This window comes from Crinia signifera, chromosome 3 (genome assembly GCF_055691185.1).
Source record: "Crinia signifera chromosome 3, ASM5569118v1, whole genome shotgun sequence".
Lineage (NCBI taxonomy): Eukaryota > Metazoa > Chordata > Amphibia > Anura > Myobatrachidae > Crinia > Crinia signifera.
Genome location: NC_139219.1, coordinates 138,419,795 through 138,444,848, shown reverse-complemented (window position 1 = coordinate 138,444,848; position 25,054 = coordinate 138,419,795). Strand labels below are relative to the sequence as shown.

The window sequence follows — 25,054 nt, the reverse complement described above, 5'->3', positions numbered from 1 at the left end:
CAGATGGCAATGCCTGAAGGATGTGTCGAGCGAGATAAAAATATTTATGACCTTAAGCTGCTAGTGTTGCTATCTTCAATTACTACATAGAAAAAAACACAATATTATTATCACAAAACATTCTGCATTGGGATCAGGGTATACATATAAGTGCATAGATCATGCAGTACATTCTCCATATATATTTAGTTAGTTAGAAACACCTATGCAGTGACAAAACTTGTTGGTGGTGAACCCAGATGCAAAAATATAATTTGTGACCCCCTCCTCCACCCCAACCCAAGTTCACAATATACAACATGGCAGTGGGTGACAGGGAGAGGCAGGGGGAGGCAGGGTGTGACAGGGAAAAACAGCAGGTGACAGGATGAGATGATAGGGGCATCAGTGGGCCCCTGAGGGACCCCTGGTGCACTGCCCCTGCTGCAACAATGGTAGTTTGGCCTCTTCATCTATGGGTCAACCATGTAAGGGTTCAGTATCATTTGCCAGCAGCTGGGATCCCGGTGGTCACAATCTTGACAGCATGATCCCAGCCATCGGAATGCTGGCAGGGGGATGGGGGTCCTGACTGTTGGCATATTAGCTACACCCCCATGAATGTTTCTACATTTTAGTAAAAACATATAACTGGCCTAATACCACTGAAATTATATTATTTTAAAGAGTTTCTACCTGTCGCTGTTACTACATTTATTGCTATTCTTTCATGCCTGCCTTTACATGGGTAAGTAGAAGTGTTCACTCCCTTATATGTAATTTCAGTGAGAATTTATTTATCTTGGATTCAGGTGGTCACGTGGATGCTGCCATGGCCAGATTAAGACCCCCCAACATACACATGAGGGGGGAGAGCCACATAGCGTCAGTCTGATCCAGCAATTGGCGCGAACAGGTGCACAGCTGAGAACCTGTTTGTGGATGTGCGCTGTAGTGACACATGACACATGACACATCCGTGTTGCTGAGGAGGGAACTTGGGGGCTAATCTTTGCTATAGACAGTCTGTGCATTCAGAACATAGAGCTGGACACGAGTCACCACTTACAGGGGGTTGCACACAGGGCCGGCACCATCACTAGGCAGCATTAGGCATTTGCCTGTGGAGGCTGGCCGCTGGAGGACGGGGCACCCCCCCCTGTGGAGCTAGTTGAGCAGCGCACACCCCGTGGACTGAGTCAGCGGAGATACCACAACCCCTCCGTGTAGCAGGTGAGTGGCTGAGAGGCATCGTTCCTGGTTGCGCAGCATGCTGCCTTGCATAACAGTTCTCACAGGTCATTGGCCAGATAAAGCTTATAGGTGATTTTTTGGCATTAAAACCTAATTAACAATTTCTTCTTATCCTGCAGACCTCATAAATTTTAACCTTTTGTAGTCCATATATTTTTTTTTTTAATTCAAACAGTCTGGTTTAAATGTTTAAAATAATTTTAAATGAAAAAATGGTCTACATACCTGCAAATTGTGACTGCCTGTGTATATTTATAAAATTGGGTGAGGGCAATAATGTGCATAGAGTCAGCCTGACTCTTAAGGCCCCCATACACTAGGGCGACTTGTCCTTAGGACAAGTCGCCCCCGACTTCCCCCTGAGCTTCCCCGGCTGCTCCCCGGGGGAGCTTGATTAGATTGGCACTTGATGTGCCATTTTTTACATGTGATAAATCGTCTCAATTTATCACATGTAAAAAACCCTGGGAGCAGGGGGGGGGGCTACAGAGCAGGGCTGCTGGTGGGAGCAGGGGGGGCTGGGGGGGCTGCGGGGGACACAGGCGGTATAGAGCTGGGCAGAGGGAGCCGGGAGCTGTCAGTGCTAGAAAAAAAAGCCTATACAATGAATGGGCAGCCTGTGATTGGCTGAGCGCTCTCTCAGCCAATTGCTGACTGGCTGAGAGAGCGCTCAGCCAATCACAGGCCGCCCATTCATTGTATGGGCTTTTTTTTTAATTCAGTACTGACAGCTCCCGGCTCCCCCTGCCCGGCTCTATCTATGCCGCCTGTGTCCCCCGCAGCGTCCCCAGCCCCCCTGCTCCCTCCACCGCCGCACCGCCCCACTAGGTCCCAAGTCCGGTTGTCGGACGTGCAGCAGGTCCGACCACCCGACGCAGATCCGATGCGCATGGGACAGCGCATCGGATCTGAGGGGACATCAAAACTAGCCGATTTTGGTCAGATTTCGGCCAGATCAGACTGATCTGGCCGAAATCTGACCAAAATCGGCTAGTGTATGGGGGCCTTTAAACCCACCACAGCAGAATTAATAGCAGACCTGACTCAATTGTGCCCCAGGGTAACTAAAATAAATGCCAACTCCAGACAGGGCCATGGTTGGAATTGAACCTACAACCCCAGGGCTCTGAGGAAACAATAGTAATTGTTGTGCCAATGTGTTGCCATGTATATTTAAAGACACTATGTAATCATTTAAACAATATAATTTTCACACCAATCTCTTGCATAATATACTGCAGAAGGTTCACAAAAATGAATCTCATATGATTAAGCAGATATTCTCTCTCTCTCTCTCTCTCTCTCTCTCTCTCTCTCTCTCTCTCTCTCCCTCTCTCTCTATATATATATATGTTAGCTTTGAATGAGTGGCGCCACTTGTGCCTATATACAGTAATTTAGTACAATAATATTCCCTTATTTATAGAGGGTGTCAGCCAGTCCTTTTGAAAATGTAATGGTATGTTACTAAGAAATTGTATGGCAATATAAAAGGCAGCGGCGACTTATTATTGGGCATAAAAATATTGGATGATTAAAAAATATATTTAATAGGATGACAGTTAAAAGTGCGTATATAGATGGACATAAAAAATTACATATAAAAATTACATATAGGTACGATCGACGTTTTGGGTCGAGTCTCTGATTGTCTCTCTGCCATCTCATCTTGGATGTCTTGTCGCCAACTCAAACTCAATATTTCCAAAACAAAATTACTTATATTCCTGCCAACTAAGAACAGTTAACATCCTGATATCTCCATCGCTGTTGACAACTCGATAATCTACCCTACCCCACAAGCTCGTTGCTTAGGGGTCATCCTCGACTCTGAACTGTCCTTTCTTCCCCACATTCAATCTGTCTCCAAATCATGTTACAGAAAAGTTGATTTATTGTACAAACATGATTGCACACAATGACAGCTGTACACCTGACAGCTGTTTCAACCGAAATAAACGTTTTTCATCAGAGGTTTATTTCGGTTGAAACAGCTGTCAGGTGTACAGCTGTCGTTGTGTGCAATCATGTTTGTACAATAAATCAACTTTTCTTCACCATCCACCCGTGTGCCGGTTCCTATCCTTCTACAACCAAGGGGGGTAAGTGCTTTTCATGTTCTAAAACTTTATGTTCCTGGCACCGGGATTTTTTCTATTTAGAGTGCCATCCTGCAAACCAAAAGTCAAATCATGTTACATGCATCTAAAAAACATATCCAAAATACGACCCTATCTCACACAAGACACTACCAAATCTCTTATCCATGCACTTATTATATCCCGCATTGATTATTGCAATAGTCTCCTAACTGGTCTTCCCAAGAACAGACTCTCACCACTGCAATCAATTTTAAATGCTGCTGCTAGGCTGATCTTCCTTGCAAGACGCTCATCGTCTGCTGATCCGCTCTGCAGTCCCTTCATTGGTTGCCTGTATATTACCATATTCAATATAAAACACTTCTACTAGCATATAAAGCTATTAACCATACTGCACCAGCATATATCTCTGCACTTATCACAAAATATCTCCATCTCGACCACTACGCTCTACACAAGATCTGCGTCTCTCTTCTGCACGGATCACTAGCTCCCATTCACTATTACAGGACTTTCACTGGGCTGCTCCCATCCTATGGAATGCCCTTCCACGCACATTAAGACTCTCCAAACTTTCAAGCGTTCCCTGAAAACTCACCTCTTCAGGCAAGCCTATCATATTTAAGTTCTACATGCATAACCCTCTGAGGCACTTATGTATTATATAGCTTCCCTTCTGGACTTGTAACTGCTATGCTATTACTGGTGCCTGTCCTTGTGTTCCCCCCCTATATCCTTATAGATTGTAAGCTTGCAGCAGGGCCCTCCTACCTCCAAGTCTGTCTGTTGTTGCCCAGTTTGTCTTATCACTGTCTACTATTGTAAAGCGCAAAGGAATCTGCTGCGCTATATAAAAAAACTGTAAATAGATAATATATGTGTGTATACACACACATTCTAATATTTCTAAAATGTTTTCTGATGAATACATTTGTTTCCTTATGTCATTGCCCTTCATTAAGCGAGGTTTGGCAATTGAATACAATTTGTCCCTCACTATCTGATTTATATTAAAACATTGCTTAAGAATAAAAAGAGGTTAAAGCTCATTATTTGCAACTTCTCTTTAAAACATTGCAGTCCTTCATTGAAGGCATCAGAATGGCTGAACCTTGAAATACAGTCTGGGAATGCAAGAAATTTAACAACACTTACAAATTCTTTCTCCCTTTTATGTTTTTCCTCTGTTTCTTTCATTTGTTCTTGAGCTTGCTCTAGCCTAGCATCCACCAACTTCTGTTGGAGCTCTTTGTGTTTGAACATTTTATCCAGGTGCTGTAAGAGAATAAAACGTTTGTCAATAATCCTAAAACAAGCAAGACCAATTACACAAATTATGATGATGACACAGAAACTATCACCATGAGAACCCAGAAAAACAAACTACACTTGTGAGCTGGAGAGTATGCGCCTCCTGGCCTGACTCCTTATGAATGCTTTGGTCTGGAACCTAGCTGGGTGGTATTAGTTGCACCAATGTTATTTTCAATGGTCCTACAGGAATTATACTATGATAGTATGGTCACAAAGGTGTCTCTTTGTTTTCTATTTTTCAATCATATTATATTGAAGTTTACCGATTATTTTTACCTAAATGACATAATGTTAAATCTTTCATTTCAATAAAACTGCAATAATGGTTGTTCTGCGGCATAGTTTATATAAACATAATGCATACATGATGCTAATCTATTGAAATATAAGACTGGATTTATGACCTGTGCTGGTAATTCAGTTATATACTATAATCACTGCAGCTTTGCTTAATACCGCATGATTAACAAATGCATTGTACACTTCTCAAAGTCATTACAGCAATGTCAAGAAAATGATATCCACAGGGCAATGTCCAATAATAGTTCCAATTATTAGAAAAGTATAATGCTGTAATAAATACATGCAGAGTGGATTGTGTTAGATGTGACATTTACACTAGTTAATATTTTGTGCTTGTTTTTTCATATATTAATATTATACAGTATAAAGCTTTATGTGCACTGTAACATGTCTTATTTCCTCTGGATACGCGTTTTGGTTGCAAACAAGGAAGGGTGGCATTCCAGACAGCTGTCCTACCTTACCTCTTCTCTGACTTCATATTGGCCAACAATGCCCTTGAGTTTCTCGGCCATGTCTGCGTTCTCCTGGCACAGTGCAGTGTTCCGCTCGCTCTGTTGCTCTATCTGACTCTGGATATCTGCCAGCGTTATCTGGAAATGGTTAGTGATTTCTTTCCGTTTCTCTTCATCCTCTCGCACACGCTGAAGGGTCTCTTCCTATATGCAAAGTATAGCAATGACACTAGTTATTATTTAAGTACATATGAGGTGTGATTCTAAGTTGGACTCAAAGTGCTATTTCTGGGGGTAATTTTCTTTGGTACCTTATGCTTATTTGAGTACCCTTATGGCTAGTGTGAGTATCCATAGAGCCACACTGACCACTGATTTTCCATCCACAGCTGCATCCACCATCATTGATATGGCCACTTGCACTTGGCCCCATGCTGGCTGCAAGAAATCCATCTTCCCTTTGCTGTATGTGTCTCCGAATAATGCAGAACTCTAGGTACACGCCCATGACACTACTAGGAGACACCCATGATATGCCCTTACACTTCCAGTCGACAGTACTCTTGCATGCCACTGCCATGTTGCCAACCAGAAGGAGAGATCTGGCCAACATCCACTCACTTCTGCACATGTGAAGTTTGCTATCAGCTCATAATCATGACCTTTATGACTTGGACTTTATTTTCCTCTACGTCTTTTTCTGCATCTTTTACTAAGTACATTGCTCTATTATTTTAGCTTCCTTCTCATATACTTGCTGTGGAATTTCATGTAAATCATATAATACAGAAAAACAGGTTTCTGCTATACGATATTTAAGTTATACTGTTGCTATGCAATGCTTCACATTAGGGGCCAGATGCACTAAGCTTCAAAAGTGATAAAACGGAGAGCGATAAACAGGCAGCCAATCAGCTCCTACCTGCCATGTCACAGACTGTGTTTGAAAAATGTCAGGTAGGAGCTGATTGGTGGGTGGTTCATCACTGTCCATTTTATCACTTTTGAAGCTTAGTGCATCTGGCCCTAGGCCTGATTTAGAGGTTTACGACAGTAGAACAGGGATGTCCAATACAGGAGATGGTTGGCTTCTTACATCTGTGGAGGAACCTTTTAATATGATTGCACTGCTTTATGAGCAACATCTTTGCTATTGAGCCAAGTCATAACCAGTAATGCTGCCTCATTGGACCATTGTAGAAGATGCTGATCTCCTTTGTGCAATAAATAAAGAATAACTATCAAGACCAAATACATAGGGATTTTTCTGCTCAGATCAAATAATCCACAATGGTAACATAATATGTAAGTAGTTCAGTGGGCCTGATACACAAATATCTCTGGCCCTTGGCGGCAACTGCGGCTGGAGGCTGGGAAAGGCTTGTGCAGTGTGATGATGCCTCACACACCAACTGGACAGGACCGGACCAAGTGATATTGGGTCTTATTCTGGTTCACTCTCAGAGGCAAATTCCTTCTCAAATGGACAAAACCATGTGCACTGCAGATGTAACATGTGCATAGAGAATTATATTTGGGTGAGTTATTTTGTTTCTGTGCAAGGAAAATACTGACTGCTTTATTTTTACATTGCAATACAGATCTCAGCCCCACCTACAGTGCACATGGTTTTGTCCATTTGAGAAGGAATTTGCCTCTGGGAGTGAACCAGAATAACAGAATAAGGCCCATTGTAAGGGGTGGGGGGGAGAGGTTGTTACGGCTGGACTCTTAATTAGCTTTTTGTTTTTAGATATTTGGGGGCTTGGGGGACGGCAGTCAATCAAGCTAAAAAATATTTTAGACTTTTTTGTGCCGTTGATCCCCAACTGGTGTTCCCTTTGTTCCCCCTTGTTGCCGGGCCTGATTGTATACTATGCACAGTCACATACATTTGCACCAAGTTTATTGCTGGCAAAAGTGCACACTGATGATGATTATGACTAGTACCTACACAGGAGCAAACAGATAGAGAGCAGGTGTGCCCAGAGAAGCAATCCAATCTGCATATGATTGAATATTTGCATTTATGTCTGTGCACAAAATGCAGATGCATATACCCACCATAGTTGTCCAAATCATCATCGGGGTCATTATAATAAACTTAATACGCAAATAAAATCAGTCAAATAACTTGCTGCCTGTGGTAAGGCAACCTTAAAGCGTTGTCCACATAACACAATGGTACAGTCATGCACATAGAAGTAGGAAACCTTTCCACTGGCACTGTCACTATCAAATCCGTAAGGTCCATAACCGTCCTTCAAACTTTTCTCAAAAAGTATTCCCATGTTCATCCATCCTCATTATTCATAATCCCACCTGTCCCCCACTGCCATATTGGGTCAATGATATAGCTCACAGCCCCATAGTCATGTACAAGCAGTGGTGCAGAGAGTGTGTGTGTGTGTGTGTGTGTGTGTGGGGGGGGGGGGGCACAGCTTCTGAGCAGCCATGTGGCCAGTGAGGTGCTTAAAGTGCTATTATTTTCTGTATTTTATTCAGTGCGTGCATGAGCACGCTTCCCTTGCTTAGATCTTGCCCCCTTAAAAGTACCTGGACACGTCCATGCTCTCTACTGCCCTGGTTACAAGTACCCAAAAATGGATGGGAATAGGGACATTTAATGTAATATATTTTAATAATAAATGTAAATTTGTTATTAAAAGTGACAGGAATAAAAAAAACACACCCTGATTTTGGGGTATCCCCCAGTGGTAGTTAATGAAAACAGTTACCGACTATTAGTGAGAAACTAGCATCAGTCATTTCTTAAGTGTTTTGTGTCTCTGTTACTAAGGAGTCCCTGGGATGTTGCTATCGGCAACCAACAGATAATATCTATTATCTTCTAGAAGGTGCTAAATAAATAAGTAGATACTCATTGGTTGCCTGTAGCAACAACCCATCTTCAATAGAACTCCTATCTTAGTATATAACCCCCCTGACTCCCTCCTCCAAACGTGTGGTGAACACTTATGAACTTAGAAAAAGCGTTCTCAGATATGCAGGTTTGTGACATTATGTGACAGCATCACTAGGATGGTTTCCTATTTCTTTTTGAAAAACTTAAATTGTATTTGTCAGTTTTCTCTATACGACACTCTTTCATTTATCGTGCACTGGTTAAATATGACAATCTTGGAATATCTGAGAATTTCTGAGAGATTGAGGTCATTCAGTTCAGTATGAAGAGCTTCAGAATGTTCTATAAACATATATAAACAACCTTAAGTGTTTTGTTGTGTCTCTGCAGCTCCCGGCACAGGCTCTCCAGCTTGCTGCGAGCCAGTATAGCTTTACTATGTTCACTTTGTAATTGGTCTTTTTCTTTTCTAATTTGCAACTGCCGCTTCTGTAGTTGTTTCATCTGCTTTTGTTCTGTACGATGCTCTTCAAGCTACATGGACGGAAAACAACAAATGTATCATAATCTATATAAACAGAAAAATACATAAATATTCATCCTACAAAACGACACAGTATAAAAGAACATCTTCACTTATGCCCACAATGATGCTTCTAAAGTCCTTATATCTTTTGTATATTTTATAAGATACAACTGCCCGGCCATTCTACTAACTAGATAAACTGTGATTCGCTGAATTTATGAATGAAAGTATTAGTCAGCTGCTTGGAATTTATAGCCCAGTAGAAACTGCAGTTGAAGGACTATAATTAAAAATAAATATAGTATAGCAGCGGTATATAGCTAACCCTGCGGATAGAATTATATGTAGTGTATATCTACATTAAGCATTTAAATCAAGCGAATGTCCTAAGTGTAATTAAATGTAGCACTAAATTAATGTCTTTACAAGTTGAATTTTCACAAAAAAGTTTTTGAAAATGTACATCTCGTCTTAAAACTGTGAAAGGTTTACATAAACGTAAAGATAATTACATAATAATATGATGGTAATAGGCATAAATACATCTTTAAATACAATTATTTGCAAAAGATTTATGGTTAAGGATAGGGGAATGCAGACAGCCAAACACTAAAAAAGCATTTCACAGGTCTCAGGGCATGGTCAATACCCATGGGACATAGTCATTATTTATTAAAACAGTGGTTCTTAAGGTGCCCATACACGTTACAATTATTGTATACAATATTGTATACAATATCGAATCTCATCACATCTCGGTTTTGCGATGAGATGAGATCTAGTAAAAAAGTATGTGCTGCACATACTTTTTGTACTAGATCTCATCTCATTGCAAAACCGAGATGCGATGAGATTCGATATTGTATACAATATTATATACAATAATTGCCAAAGGTGGCAATATCCTGCCCTGCGATCACGCGGTGGCTGGATATTCGTACATTAGAAAATACGGTAAAACCCCCGAAAATGGATTTTACAGCATTTTTAGCTTAGTATATTCCTCCCATAGTCCGTATTACATACTCTTCAGAGTCTTTATTCATGGTTTATTCACGGTGTGGGAAGAAGTGGTTATTGCTTAGTCAAAGTTGTTAAAAATTACAATTGTTCACTCCATGCACATAATACTAACCAGCTCTGCATATTTCTTTGTCAACGCTTCTAGCTTCTCATCTGGTGTGTTCAGATTGCTTAAGCTTTGCAGAAGTTGTGCAGCCTCTTTGCCTAAATTAAAAAAATTAAGATAAAAAATAAATGCAAACCTAAATTAATGCCATGTAAACACAGTGCGATTTACACTATTGATTTTGACTACAGAGTTAAAATCGCTTAGCAAATAGTGCAAATTGCTCTATGCTTTGCATCACCCGATCCTGCTGTGCGTCCCCATGGCCAGGGGCGGATTGGCCCACCGGGAAACCGGGTCGTTTCTCGGTGGGCCGGCACCTTTTAAGTCAGACTGGGCCGCCTATCCTACCTAACTGGGCTGCCGTGGCATCTCCGTGCTGGGCAGAGGCACTGTGCCCTCAATGAAGGTGGCTGCTTGTGCTTCTGTCCGGCTCCCTCCTCCCTGCTGCTGCGGCTGCAATGAGCAGCAGATACAGCCGCTGGCAGCCAGGGGGAGTACCTCTCAGACTGATGAAGTCAGCCTGAGAGGGGAGAGAGACGAGGAGCAGCAGCGCTGTGGCCGGGCTTCTCAGCTTCCAGAATTATGTGAGTCACACTGTGGGCTCTGGGGACACTGGGGGCGGGTTGTGTAAGGGGAGAGCAAAGAAGAAGCAAGTAACTACAGACCAGTGAGCCTTACATCAGTAGTAGGGAAAATAATGGACAGGATCCAAAACAGCATGGTTTTACTGCAGGGAGATCATGCCAAACAAGTCTCATTGACTTTTTTGACTCCGTGACCAAAATACTAGATGAAGGGGGGGCTGTAGATGTGGCATATCTAGACTTTAGTAAGGCATTTGACACTGTCCCAGACATCGATCAGGCTGCTAAATAAACTTGAAAGTGTGGGATTGGATTATAAAACAATTAAATGGATAAGAACCTGGTTGCAGGATAGGAAACAGACAGTTGTCGTAAATGGAGTGCATTCTATGGAGGGACATGTTACCAGTGGAGTACCCCCAGGGATCTGTACTTGGACCAGTGCTCTTTAATATCTTTGTTAGTGACATTGCAAATGGTATTGAAGGGAAAGTATGCCTTTTTGCAGATGATACAAAGATATGCAACAGAGTAGACACACCAGGAGGGGTAAATCAAATGACTGATGATCTAAGTAAACTTGAGAATTGGTCAAGAGAATGGCAACTACAGTTTAATGCTAAAAAATGCAAAATTATGCACTTGGGACTCAAAAACCCAAAGGCTCAATATAGTATCAAGGGTACTATAATGGAAACTACTGAGGAGGAAAGAGATCTAGGAGTCACTATTTCAAGTGACTTAAAGGCAGGGAGGCAATGTAACAAAGCAATGAGGAAGGCTAGTCAGATGCTTGGTTGCATAGGGAGAGGAATCAGTAGCAGAAAAAAAGACGTAATAATGCCACTTTATAGGTCATTGGTACGACCTCATCTGGAATACTGTGTCCAGTTCTGGAGACCATATCTTCAGAAGGATATAAATACATTGGAGAGTGTACAAAGAAGGGCAACTAAAATGGTTCATGGCCTACATCACAAAACTTACCTGGATAGACTAAAAGATCTTAACATGTATAGTTTGGAGCAGAGAAGGGAAAGGGGGGACATGATAGAAATCTTCAAATATATCAAGGGTTTTAACATAGTACAGGTAGGAAATTTTCTTCAAAGGAAAACAAGTAATAAAACACGAGTACGTGCACTGTAACTGGAGGGAGGTAGGTTCAGGGCAAATGTTAGAAAGAATTACTTCACAGAAAGGGTAGTGGATAAGTGGAATAGCCTCCCATCAGAGGTGGTAGAGGCTAAGACAGTAGAACAATTTAAACATGCTTGGGATAGGCATATGAATATCCTTACAAAGAAATAAGGATTAAAAAGGGTTGAGTTTACCTGAAGGGTAAAAAAGGGGCAGACTAGATGGGCCAAATGGTTCTTATCTGCCGTCAAATTCTATGTTTCTATGAGAGAGAGAGAGACTCACTTCTGTCACTGTGTGTGAGGGACATGGGGAATAAATCTCCCTGCATGTGCCAGTTTTACAGTGTAGGCTGTGCTGGAGGGGATTCTGTGTATGTGACATTCCTGCACATGAGGGGAAGGGGGTCTGTGACATTAGGGCAGATAGACTCACTGTGACAACTCAGATCCCCCTCCAGCTCAGCCCCCCCACGGGCAGACATGTGACATTCAGATTCCCCCCCCCCATGTCTGTCTATAGGGGCTGTGCTGGTGGGGTATGTAACATGTCTGCCTATGGGGGGGGGGGGGGGGGGGGAGCTGGGCTGGAGGTCCTGGGGCATGTGAATATGTGACAAGTCTGCCTATTTGTGGGGGAGGGGGGGGCTGGGGGCTGTGCTGGAGGGGGATCTGATTATGTGACATGTCTGCCTATGGGGGTGGCCGATGTACTCAGGCCCGGCGACAGGGAGGGTTAAAGGGTACAGCTGACCCAGGCCCCGGCGTTCTCAGGGCCCCCAAAGCAGGGCTGCGGCGATGATGCACACAGCCGCCTACTTAGCCGACTGCCCACTCAACCCTCTTGCCGCACAAGTTCCTTCACCCACCACCCAGCCACACTGTGGGCGTTACATGTATAGGCGTCATTACTACTGCGGGCATTATTTGTATAAGTATTGTTACTACTGTGGGCATTATGTGTATAAGTGTTGTTACTACTGTGGACGTTATGTGTATAAGTATCGTTACTACTGTGGGCATTATGTGTATAAGTGTTGTTACTACTGTGGGCGTTACATGTATAAACGTCGCTACTACTGTGTATACATGTATAGGTGTCATTACTACTGCGGGCGTTATGTGTATAAGTATCGTTACTACTGTGGGCATTAATAGAAACATAGAAACATAGAATTTAACGGCAGATAAGAACCACTTGGCCCATCTAGTCTGCCCCTTTTTTTAAACATGTTACCTCAAACCATATTTGATCCTTATTTTTTTGTAAGGATATCAATATGCTTATCCCAAGCATGTTTAAATTGTACTACTGTACACCTCTGATGGTAGGCTATTCCACTTATCTACTACTCTTTCTGTGAAAAAATTCTTCCTCACATTTCCCCTGAATCTTCCTCCCTCTAGTTTCAGTGCATGTCCTCGTGTTCTGTTGCTCCTCTTCCTGTGAAGAATGTCTCCCACCTGTACCTTGTTAAAGCCATTGATATATTTGAAAGTTTCTATCATGTCCCCCCTTTCCCTTCTCTGCTCTAAAGTATACATATTAAGATCTTTTAGTCTTTCCTGGTACGTTTTGTGATGTAGGCCATGCACCATTTTAGTTGCTGTTCTTTGTACAGTAGCAATGGTTGGGAGAAAAGAGGACTCTCTTTGTGGGGCACTCTTAGTATATCAAATAGTAGTTTTAAAACGTAACTTTTATTAAATATTCTTTTAAGATAAATTGGACAAATAGGCCTTCCGTATAAAATAAGATTGAATAGGTAGATGGATATGTAGAAAAACTTCCTACGTCCCTTGTGCAGTGAGCCTTTACAATATATGCTGTACACCGGGGGATGTTTCAATTAATAGAAAGGATAATTTCCCCTCTGGGGGTCTTGAATAGGTAATGTACACCCAGTGTGGCCCTCTGTGGTCTGGGGATCGTTATGGAGGCAAAGGTTTGTATTGTTAGAATCCTGTATGAAGTAGTTTTGAGGGGTGTCTTCCCTATTATTGATAAAGGATTCTAAATATTTTTACTGAGGGTAACATTCCCTCCGCGGAGGAGACTGCTTTTAATTATAGTGCCTGGTATTGTAGACTCTAGCTCTGGCTGCAGCAGATCTATTTCTGTGACAGCAGGGTCTGAATGTATCTTTTGGTTGAGAATACTATTGGTAATCTGCAACATTAGAAATGTTTTCATACATGCTGCAACAAAATCTCACTCAATGTTGCCATAGCCTGGTTATCTCTGTTACCTCAGTGTCCTGAGAGTAATTGGTATGTTTTAGACAAATCACAATCAATGAATCACTGTTGCTCAATGATGTGTGTGAGTTGCTTGTGCCCAACACTATATCTGTATTGGCAGATGGTCCTTAGGTCTGTACTATAGAAATTGCACAATACTATAGAAATTGCACAAGCAACAGGCATGTATTCTATGTCACAAACAGAGATCACAGTCAGTTATTATTGCACCAAAACAGACAATCAATTGCGTATTTTCCACAGTGTGTCTGTGCAGTACAACAATCTACCAGGTCTATGGCAGATCACAAAATTATTTTAAACATTTATCACTGTTGGGTGACCAGAGCAGGCCACAATCATAAATGCACAAGCGACAGGCCAGTATTATATGTCACAGACAGAGATCATAGTCAGTTATTATTGCACCAAAAAACAGACAATCAGTTGTATATTTTCCACAGTGTCAGTGTGTCTGTGCAATACAATAGTCTACTTGGTCTATGACAGATCACCAAATTATTTTAAACATTTATCCCTGTTGGGTGACCAAAGCAGGTCACAATCATAAAAACACAAGCAACAGGCGTGTATTCTATGTTGATATCAAGGATCGCAATAAATTTGTTGTTGCACCAAGGCAGACAGTCAATGATTTGTCTTCCACAGTGGGTCTATGCAATATAAAGCATATATTTGGGTCTATGGCAGATCATCAAAATTTAAACATTTTATCACTGTTGGGTGACCACTGTCATAAGCAAGCCAATGATCACTGATGCTGGTTAGTATATTTCTGTTCAATCCAAAAGAATATAAATTTTGACACAACCAATTAACCAATTGCTTAAATTTCACAGTGTGTCTGTGCAGATTGCACAGATAATGGATCTCTTGTATTCAGCAGTGTGTTCTTGTGTAAACAAAAGATTTTTTGGACAGTATTCCGGTGTCGGTCAGGCCGACCTACAATGGTTGTAAAATATCTGTGTGTGTGTGCCTGCTATCATACCCAATGCCAGAAAAAGTAAAATCCAAACAGTGGTTAAATTTTTCAAGCAGTGCTTGTCAGGGCTGTGTCGGCAGATGTTGCGCTACGGAGATTTCTCCTATGGATCAGCCTGGCCCTTTAGTATCAATTGGATTTTCTGCTTTCTACTAGTCATGCAAACGTGCATAGGACTAGAGATGAGAGGGTTTCCGATTTGACTGTAGGGACATAGAAATATAGGCAGAGGTTGACACTCCTTTTATTGCCCGAATATATTTTTAGCTTAGCTCTGTTGCTATGTATAGCAGTGCAGGGTATTATGCTGTATAATTATTAGGCAGTCGGAGGAGTGTCAGAGTGAAAGTTAAAGGGTATAGGTAAATGCAATGTGAATCGCGGTATAGGTGGTAGCAAAAAAGTGCTGTGAGTAACAATGGGGTACTTCCTTCTGCTGTTAGTGAGTCATGCTCCAGCAGCGGACTCAGTAATGAGAGAGGTAGGTCCTGTAACTTGTTCAGCAGAAAGTACAGAGTAAAGAGATCGCTTCTGCTGTTAGAGTTAAATGCCGCAGACTTCCCTGTTGTCCCAAGACAGAGCAGGGATAGTCCGCTTGCAGGTCTCTAATGAGAGAGCGATTAGGTACCTTTTGGTGTGCCTGGATTGGCAGGGGGTGCAGACAGGGGTAAGTCCGGTGTCCGTTTAGGTTTCCTGTCACTATGGTTTGCCCGTGTGGGATGCGGCTGGGTTGCCGGGGTTGCCGTGCAGTCTCCGTCCTCACTGACCCGCCGGCGAGCAGTGTCTAGTACTGATGACGAGCGTTTCGCCTCTCAAAACGGCTTGATCACATCAAGTGACCTGTGCCGGGCTAAGCCCAGTAATATACTTCATGCAGGGATGCTCCCCTGGTTGCGAAGGCGCCCTGATAGGCTGTATCTCCTTGTGTTGCGTGTCACATGCAAAGGGGCAGAGTTACACTCTGTGATTCATACTGTGCTAGTCTATTGCGGGATATCGCTTGTCAGTGGTATGTGAGGGCACTCTGGTTATTGGTGCAGGGTTAGATGTCAGAAATGATCTAGTGTGAGAAGAGGGGATAATTTTTAATGTTGATTTTTAACTCATGATTTTTAAGTATTTATGCGGTAATACCAGTATGTCATATTCTATCGCTATCTGGAGTCAGTCAGGCAATAGATTAGGACTGGGGTGATTTTTCTCCTTTATTTTAGTACTCCACAGGGGGTTTGTAGTATTTATAACTTGATACTTATAGTAGCAAGTCAAAATCAGGGGGGTCATTGGGATGGCCTGATGTGGAAAACGCTGTGTCTATTTAACAACGTGTAGGTCTCTATCATCTTGGGGGAGTGGAGGTTTCTTCATAGTAATGAAAGGGACCAAGAGATAGTAAGGTACTAAGAAGGACATAGTATTGCTCTCTTGTTTTATCATTCTTCCAGTGATTACTATGGATGTTTAAACACTGTTTAGGTTTACCTGATATACAGGGTGGAGAAGAGTGACATGATTGAGTTACAGTGGTAGGTGTGATTCTACATAAGTGCATCTTGCACCTAAGTTGTGGTGATGTGCAGGTCCTTGGTTGAAAATAATAAGTAGTCCACATGTGCAAAAAGTGATTAGGTTTATAAAAGAAGTGAGAGGTGAAAAAAGAGGGGTCCTGTTTATGGCGCTGTTTGTGGGGGCTAGAGAAAAGGGGTAATTTGTTTCCATGGTAGCTGGAAGATGATTTCCTAGTGCTAGTGAATAGGATCGTGTTTAAGTGATGGTGATGAGTGGGGTCTATAGACAAATAGTGTCCTGTGTCCCGTTGCTGCTAGGTGTTGGGGGAGTGTAGGGGGTGAGCATTGCTCTTGATAGGTGATACGTGCAGTATTGGTGGGGTCTTGTATTGGATTACAAGGAGGTGAATATTTCTCCTAAGTCTCGAATGTGTATAACTTTAACTGGATAGATTTAGAGGAAAGCACTGAAATTGATGTTTTCGTTGAGGCCTCCTGGGGCCAGGGCTCCAAGTTCAAAGGTCCAGAAACTTTCCCATCACAGGAGTTCTTGTGTGATGTTCCCTCCTCTTATGCCCAGGTGAATTTTCTCCAAGCCAAAAGCTTTGAAAGTTTTTGTATTCCCCTTGTGTTTGAGATGGAAGTACTTTGCTACAGTTGTAAGTTGTTTTATCTTTCTCCTATCCTGTTCTGCGTTCCTTATATTGCCCAGATGTTCCAGTATTCGTTTTTTCAGCATTCTTGATGTCATTCCAACATATCTCGGTCCACAATCACAGGTTATACAGTATATAACTCCTTCGCTTTTACAGTTTATGTGGTCTTTGATTTTAATAGTATGGTCATCTCTATTCTTAACCTCTGTAGTTTTAGGCATGAATTTGCCTTACATTCTCCACATGCAAATGATCCTGTGATGGAGGGGGTTTTTGGTTTTGTCCTGGTGTAATGACTACTCACAAGATGATCCCTGAGGTTTGGAGATCTCCTCCAGCTCATGGAGACTGTGTCATCCAGGTACTTTGAGAGGTCTGTGTCTGATTTTAAAATATGCCAGTGATTTTGTATTATTTTCTTGATATCCCTCCAATTCTGATTGAAATTGCCCACAAATCTGATTTGTGTATCCTCTGTTTTGTTGGTTGGTTTAGGTTGTTGGAAGACCAGTGTTTCTCTTTTTACCTGTTGCATGAATCTCTGTGCTTTTTTTGTTGAGTTGTGGCTATAACCTCTTTCCCTAAGTCTGGTAGTGAGTTCTTTACTTTTGAGTTTGAATGTTGCATCATCCGAGCAGTTCCGTCTCAGGCGGAGAAATTCGCCCTTCGGTATGTTTTCAATTGTGGGTGGGAAGTGTGAGCTTGTTTGATGTAGTACGCTGTTTGTGGAGGTAGTTTTTCTGAATAATTCCGTCTCGATGGTATCCGTAGGACCCCTGTAGATTCTGAGGTCCAGGAAAGAGATTGATTCTTCACTGATTTCGTGTGTTAATTTCAGGTTAAGCTGATTCTGGTTAAGATTATGTATAAATTCCAGAAGAAGTTCCTTACTGCCATCCCAAATGAGCAGGATGTCATTGATGTATCGATGCCACGAAATGATGTGTTTAGTCCAGTTTTCATTTTCCTCTTGAAAGATGTGTTCCCTTTCCCACCACCCCAGGAATAGATTTGCATAGGTGGGGGCACAAGCCGCCCCCATAGCTGTGCCCCTCACCTGCAGGAAGAACTTATTGTCGAATGTAAAGAGGTTGAATCTCAGGATGTAGTTCAGGAGGTCGATGATAAAGTCATGAAATTCGGTCTGTGTTTCCATGTCCAGGAAGTATCTCACCGCTGCCAGGCCTTGTTCATGACTAATGCTGGTATAAAGGGCCTCTACATCTAGCGTCACCAGTAGTTGGGTTTTCTCTAATCTGACATCATGCAGTTTTTTCAGGATGTCCGAGGTATCCTTTGTGTAGGATGGTAACTGTAGAACAAATTGTCTCAGGTGTAAGTCCACAAAAGTGCTTGCTTTTTCAGTTATCCCCCCTATGCCCGAGACGATGGGTCTTCCTGGTCGTGTAGTCGGGTTCTTGTGGATTTTAGGCAAAAGATGGAATGTTGCCATTTTCGGATGTTCCGTCCACAAATATTGATGTTCTGTTCTGGTTATGATCCCATTCTGTTCCCCTAGGTGGGACGAACCTAGTGCGGAATCCAAAAACCACACCCCAATCCTTCTTTGTACAGTCTCTAATGTATTTATATCCTTCTGGAGATATGGCCTCCAGAACTGAACACAATACTCTAGGTGAGGTCGTACCAATGACCTATACAGTGGCATTATTACTTCTTTCTTGTTACTGCTGATACCTCTCCCTATGCAACCAAGCATCTGACTTGCCTTCTTCATTGCTTTGTTACATTGCCTACCTGCTTTTAAGTCCCCTGAAATAGTGACACCTAGATCCCTCTCTTCCTCAGTAGTTTCCATTATAGTGCCATTTATACTATATTGAGTCTTTGGATTTCTGAGACCCAAGTGCATGATTTTGCATTTTTTGGCATTAAACTGTAGTTGCCATTCTCTTGACCATTTCTCTAATCTACCTAGATCCTCAATCATTTGTTTTACCCCTCCTGGTGTGTCTACCCTGTTGCATACCTTTGTGTCATCTGCAAAAAGGCACATTTTACCCTCAATTCCATTTGCAATATCACCAATAAAGATATTAAAAAGCACCGGTCGAAGTACAGATCCCTGGGGTACTCCACTTGTACAGAAAAGAAAGTAAGGGTAACGTATAGTTATCCTTTCGAGGGGCGCTTGATAAATGAGTTGTATCACACAAGCTGCAGCAGTTTTAAGAGGTTGTCAGCCTCCAATATGATAGAAAGAAAAAAGAGGGGATTTTTGCTGCGCTTTTTTGAAGTAGATAAATTTATTGAACAAAATTATTCTACACAGTTTAAAATATATATTCTACACAATTTATTAAAATATTAACAATAAAAATGAAAAATAAAAAATAAAATATATTAGGTGCGTGATTGATTTTAAAGAAATTTCTCTTGATTAGTTTGCATGCTAAGGTGCAATTATATAGCAGTATAGTCACCCGTAACCGGTTACCAGGTATAGGTCCGTTCTTTTTGGACAATGGAAAGTGGGTTCTTGGACTGGGTTATTAGTTCCCCCTTGGCACTTTGTAGATTTGCTGGAGTCCTTTAAGGATTTGGCGACAGGTTGTGTTCCTGTGAGTTGGCAGTTGACTGTATGGGGTCAGCAAGCTGGATATGCCGCTCTCTCTTATTGCCCAGGTTCCAAAGGTATGGCTCCAAATTTTCAGCAAATAAAGTGCTAGTGCAGGAAAAATTGTAGGTCCAAAGGTAAGTGGTATGGTGACCCAAAAGGTTAGCTGCTGGCACCCTTCCACCGACGCGTTTCGCTGTGGTATATACAGCTTTTTCAAGGTGTGATGCTTCCCATGAAGTTTGGGGTTTATATACCCTCATTGATTAATTAGTGATTAGCACCTGTTCATTAATTGATATACGCATATAACTTTCACAAAATTTAAAAACATCATTCTATTCATAAAGTAGGAGGTAGACCCACTTATATAGATTCTATTTTCATTCAAAACGAGCATTAGAACAACTGTAAAACATAATAAAACTTACATATGGGTTATCCGGGTTCCGTTTCCGGATATCCGGTTATTGGCTATTTCCGATGTCTGGAACGCATCTATGCGTTCCACCTTACGTAATTTAGGCATTTCCTCCCCTGTGATTATGTGGGGAGTATTTTGCCCTGTGTGTCCGTCTTTATATTGGTCCTCTAATTTGGGACACAATATACGGCAATGAAAGTTCCGCTTTTCTCCATATGGAGCCCGAAGCCACCGAGCCCGAAGCGTGGCGAGCGCAGCGAGCCCCGCGAGGGGACGCGGATACCTTCACAGCTATACGCGTCCCCTCGCGGGCTTCACAGGTGTCCATGGCGACGCGGACACCTGTGAAGCCCGCGAAGGGACGCGTTTACCTGTGAAGGTATCCGCGTCCCCTCGCGGGGCTCGCTGCGCTCGCCACGCTTCGGGCTCGGTGGCTCGCTGCGCTCGCCACACTATTCTATTCTCAACTCCACGCCGACGTGGATAGTGGGGGTATGAAAAGGTCGGAGGACGCGTACCGCCGCCCCTCGTGGGCTCGCTGCGCTCGCCACGCTTCGGGTTGACGTTGATCGTGGGGTGGCGTAAACAATTGGGGGGGGCCATTTCAGAGTTCAGGGTAACTATTTGGGCTCTAAGGCCCATTTAACATTGTTTCCTATGGTAAAATCGGGTCCATTCAGCCATTTAACATGAAAATCGTGTCCATCGGGCCTTTTAACATTGATTCCTATGGCAAATCGTGGGCATCGCGTCGCGGCCATCGTGTGCACATTTATGGCCGGCCGCGACGCGACCGACGCAATGTCCATGTTTAACATGGTTTTCAATGGGGAAATCGTGTACATCGTGTCGGTCGCGTCGCGTCCGGGCATCTTTAGCCCGCATACGACGCGACCGACGCGATTTTTTACCTCACGATGCTCACGATCAAGATCGTGGGCGCCGTGCTAGGTAAAGAGTACCAAGTATTGTTACTACTGCTGGCGTTATGTGTATAAGTATCGTTACTACTGCGGGCATTACATGTATAAGCATTGTTACTACTGTGGGCATTATGTGTATAAGTATCGGTACTACTGCGGGCATTACATGTATAAGCATAGTTTGGAGCAGAGAAGGGAAAGGGGGGACATGATAGAAATCTTCAAATATATCAAGGGTTTTAACATAGTACAGGTGGGAAATTTTCTTCAAAGGAAAACAAGTAATAAAACACGAGGACATGCACTGAAACTGGAGGGAGGTAGGTTCAGGGGAAATGTTAGAAAGAATTACTTCACAGAAAGGGTAGTGGATAAGTGGAATAGCCTCCCATCAGAGGTGGTAGAGGCTAAGACAGTAGAACAATTTAAACATGCTTGGGATAGGCATATGAATATCCTTACAAAGAAATAAGGATTAAAAAGGGTTGAGTTTACCTGAAGGGTAAAAAAGGGGCAGACTAGATGGGCCAAATGGTTCTTATCTGCCGTCAAATTCTATGTTTCTATGTTTCTATGTTACTACTATGGGCATTATGTGTATAAGTATCGTTACTACAGCGGGCATTATGTGTATAAGCGTTGTTACTACTGCTGGTGTTATGTGTATAAGCATTGTTACTACTGTGGGCATTACATGTATAAGTATCGTTACTACCGTGGGCGTTATGTGTATAAGTATTGTTACTGCTGCTGGCGGTATGTGTATATCAGGGTTTGCAAATATGCGCTATAGTGCGTATTTTACCATAAAACGGTCACCGGGGACTTAGGTTTTCAAACTGAAGGGGTCCCCGAGGACGTGCTGAGCTGCACCTGTGAGCCGCTGTAAGCCAATCACTGCAGCGGCCGCCGGGACCCAATCATTGCACAGTGGCTGCCCGGCAGCCAATCACTGCAAGTGCGCAAGCCGCGCGCCCTGCCTTTTGTTTTGAGAGCAGGTTCACTGTCACCGTGTCTGTGGCTCTGTGCATCCTTCTGCCGCCCCCCGCCGTGTAAGTCCATTCTGCAGCTGAGGGCGGGGGACAGGATGCTATATGGCTGTAACAACGGACAGCCACTCTCAGCATAAGAGGCGAGCGGGCTGTCAGCGCAGTGGGGGACTGGATGTGGCTGGAAGAGCTGACACGCTGCTCAACTCAAAGCAGCGTTTCAGCTTTTCCAGCCACATCCAGTCCCCCGCCTCGCAGACAGCCCGCTTACCTACTCTGGTGAACGGTGTATCAGCCTTACCAGCCCCCCCCCCCCCCCTGTGGCAACCAGCATAAAATGCCCACCCCCCCTGCGCCAACCAGCATGTAACCCCTGCAAGGAGCATGTAACCCCTGGCAACAAGCATGTAGGTGAGCAGCACTTATGTACTATAATATATACTAGGCATTACGGTGTGTGCTATAATATATACTGGGCATATCGGTGTGTGCTATAATGTGTACTGGGCATAACGGTGTGTGCTGTAATGTGTACTGGGCATGTCGGTGTGTGCTATAATGTGTACTGGGCATTACGGTGTGTGCTATAATATATACTGGGCATATCGGTGTGTGCTATAATGTGTACTGGGTATTACGGTGTGTGCTATAATGTGGTGTGTGCTATAATGTGTACTGGGCATAACGGTGTGTGCTATAATGTGTACTGGGCATAAGGGTGTGTGCTATAATGTGTACTGGGCATTACGGTGTGTGCTATAATGTGTACTGGGCATAACGGTGTGTGGTGTAATGTGTACTGGGTATTACGGTGTGTGCTATAATGTGTACTAGGCATCACGGTGTGTGGCATATGTATAATGGAGCCTCACTGTGTGTGGCATATGTATAATGGACATCACGGTGTGAGGCATATGTATAATGGAGATCACGGTGTGTGGCATATGTATAATGGAGCATCACGGTGTGTGGCATATGTATAATGGGCATCATGTGTGTGGCATATGTATAATGGAGCATCACGGTGTGTGTCATATGTATAATGGGCATCACGGTGTGTGACATGTATAATGGGCATCACGACGTGTGACATATGTATAATGAACATCACAGTGTGTGACATATGTATAATGGGCATCACGGTGTGTGGCATATGTATAATGGGCATCATGTGTGTGGCATATGTATAATGGGCATCACGGTGTGTGACATATGCATAATGGGCATCACGGTGTGCAGCATATGTATAATGGAGCATCATGGTGTGTGGCATATGTATAATGGGCATCATGTGTGTGGCATATGTATAATGGGCATCATGGTGTGTGGCATATGTATAATGGGCATCACAGTGTGTGACATATGTATAATGTGCATCACGGTGTGTACATATATAATGGAGCATCATGGTGTGTGGCATATGTACAATGGGCATCATGGTGTGGCATATGTATAACGGGCATCATGGTGTGTGACATATGTATAACGGGCATCACAGTGTGTAACATATGTATAACGGGCATCATGGTGTGTGGCATTTGTATAAAGGCCTTCATTTTGTGTGGCATATGTGTAATGAGCACCACGGTGTGTGGCATATGTACAGTATAATGGGCATCACGGTGTGTGACCTATGTATAATGGACCCGTTTTACATAGGCCACACACCGGGATGCCCATTATACATTTGCCACACGGTGATGCCCATTATACATTTGCCACACACCGTGATGCTCAATATACATTTGCCACACACCGTGATGCTCGATATACATATGCCGCACACCGTGATGCCCATTATACATTTGCCACACACCGTGATGCCCATTATACATATGTGGCTCTCTCTGTGTCCTGCTGTCACTCTCTGTCTGCTGTCACTCTCTCTGTCCCTTTGTCCTTGCTGTCCTTGAGTTTTGGCTCATACTGTGTGGCACAATGTGTTAAGGGCACTAGTATTAGATAGTGTAAGGGGTCCTACTAGTGTGGTGTATAAGGGGTATGTGGTGTGGTACGCTACATTTAAAGACACGACCCTTTTTCAGTGGCCACACCCCCTTTCCCGGAGCGCGCGCGCCTTCGGCGCTCACATATATAACTCCTTTATTTTTCCATACCCCCACTTTAAAATTTCCACTTCGAGCACTGTATATATATATATATATATATATATATATATATATATACATATACGCCACCCTGCTTCCCCCGCCCTACCTGAATCCTCTGCAAACCCACATCCTATGCCACTCTGTGTCTCCCCTCTGTCACCCTACATCCTACGCCACCCTGCGTCCCCCCTCCCTGTATCCTCCACTACTTTGTGACTCCCCTCCCTGCATCCTCTGTCACTCTGCGTTCCCCCCTCAAAATCTGCGTCCTATGCCACCCTGCATACCTCCTCCCTCCCTTCATCCTCAGTCACCCTGCATCTCCCCTCCCAGCATTCTACGCCACCATGCACCTATTCTGCAGCCTGAGGGGCTGGAGACATAGCCAGCAGCTTGGAGAGCAACTAGCCATGCCCCCACAGTGGTGAAAATGGGGCGTGGCCTTGTTGAAATAGGTCAAACCCCCATAATCCTACCCCCCCCCCCCATTAGGGCTGCTTCAAGATATTTCCCGGGCTGGTTTTAATTCCCAATCTGCCCCTGCCCATGGCAACGGAATCGATAGTAGAGCAGCACAGTCTATTTCTACCATCTCAGAATGAGCTCCATGCTGCTCAATACCCCCCCCCCCCACACACACACACACACACCGTCCCTCCCTTTCTGTCAGCCATTGCCAGCACCCTGATGGCTGCCAATATTGTATAGATGTCATTTTGATGTCTATCTATCTATCACCAATTATTTGTATAGCGCACACATATTCTGCAAAGTATAGTTAGACTGCATGTTTGTCTGTTTAGACTGACATGCACAGATGGGTTGTTTTTAAGTTTTAGGCCTGTTTTCGTTTTGCTTGACTGCAAATCACCAGACGGGATTCAATGTCCCGTCTGCCGATCGGTGAATAGGGGGCGTGTCCGTGTAAAAGGCCGTGGATTGACGAGATTCAGCCATGATCGTG

General features: G+C 43.3%; 1 protein-coding gene across 1 annotated transcript in view; it reads right to left on the bottom strand.

Moving 5' to 3' along the window:
- Positions 1-25,054, bottom strand: part of TXLNB (taxilin beta) — a 50,299-nt gene that overhangs the window by 16,669 nt on the left and 8,576 nt on the right. Inside the window, exons 2-5 of the mRNA XM_083174932.1 lie at positions 9,935-10,026; positions 8,637-8,807; positions 5,417-5,611; positions 4,491-4,610 (exon numbers count right to left, since the gene is read on the bottom strand). Coding sequence (XP_083031058.1) covers positions 4,491-4,610; positions 5,417-5,611; positions 8,637-8,807; positions 9,935-10,026 — 578 coding nt within the window. The remainder of the gene's footprint in view (positions 1-4,490; positions 4,611-5,416; positions 5,612-8,636; positions 8,808-9,934; positions 10,027-25,054) is intronic.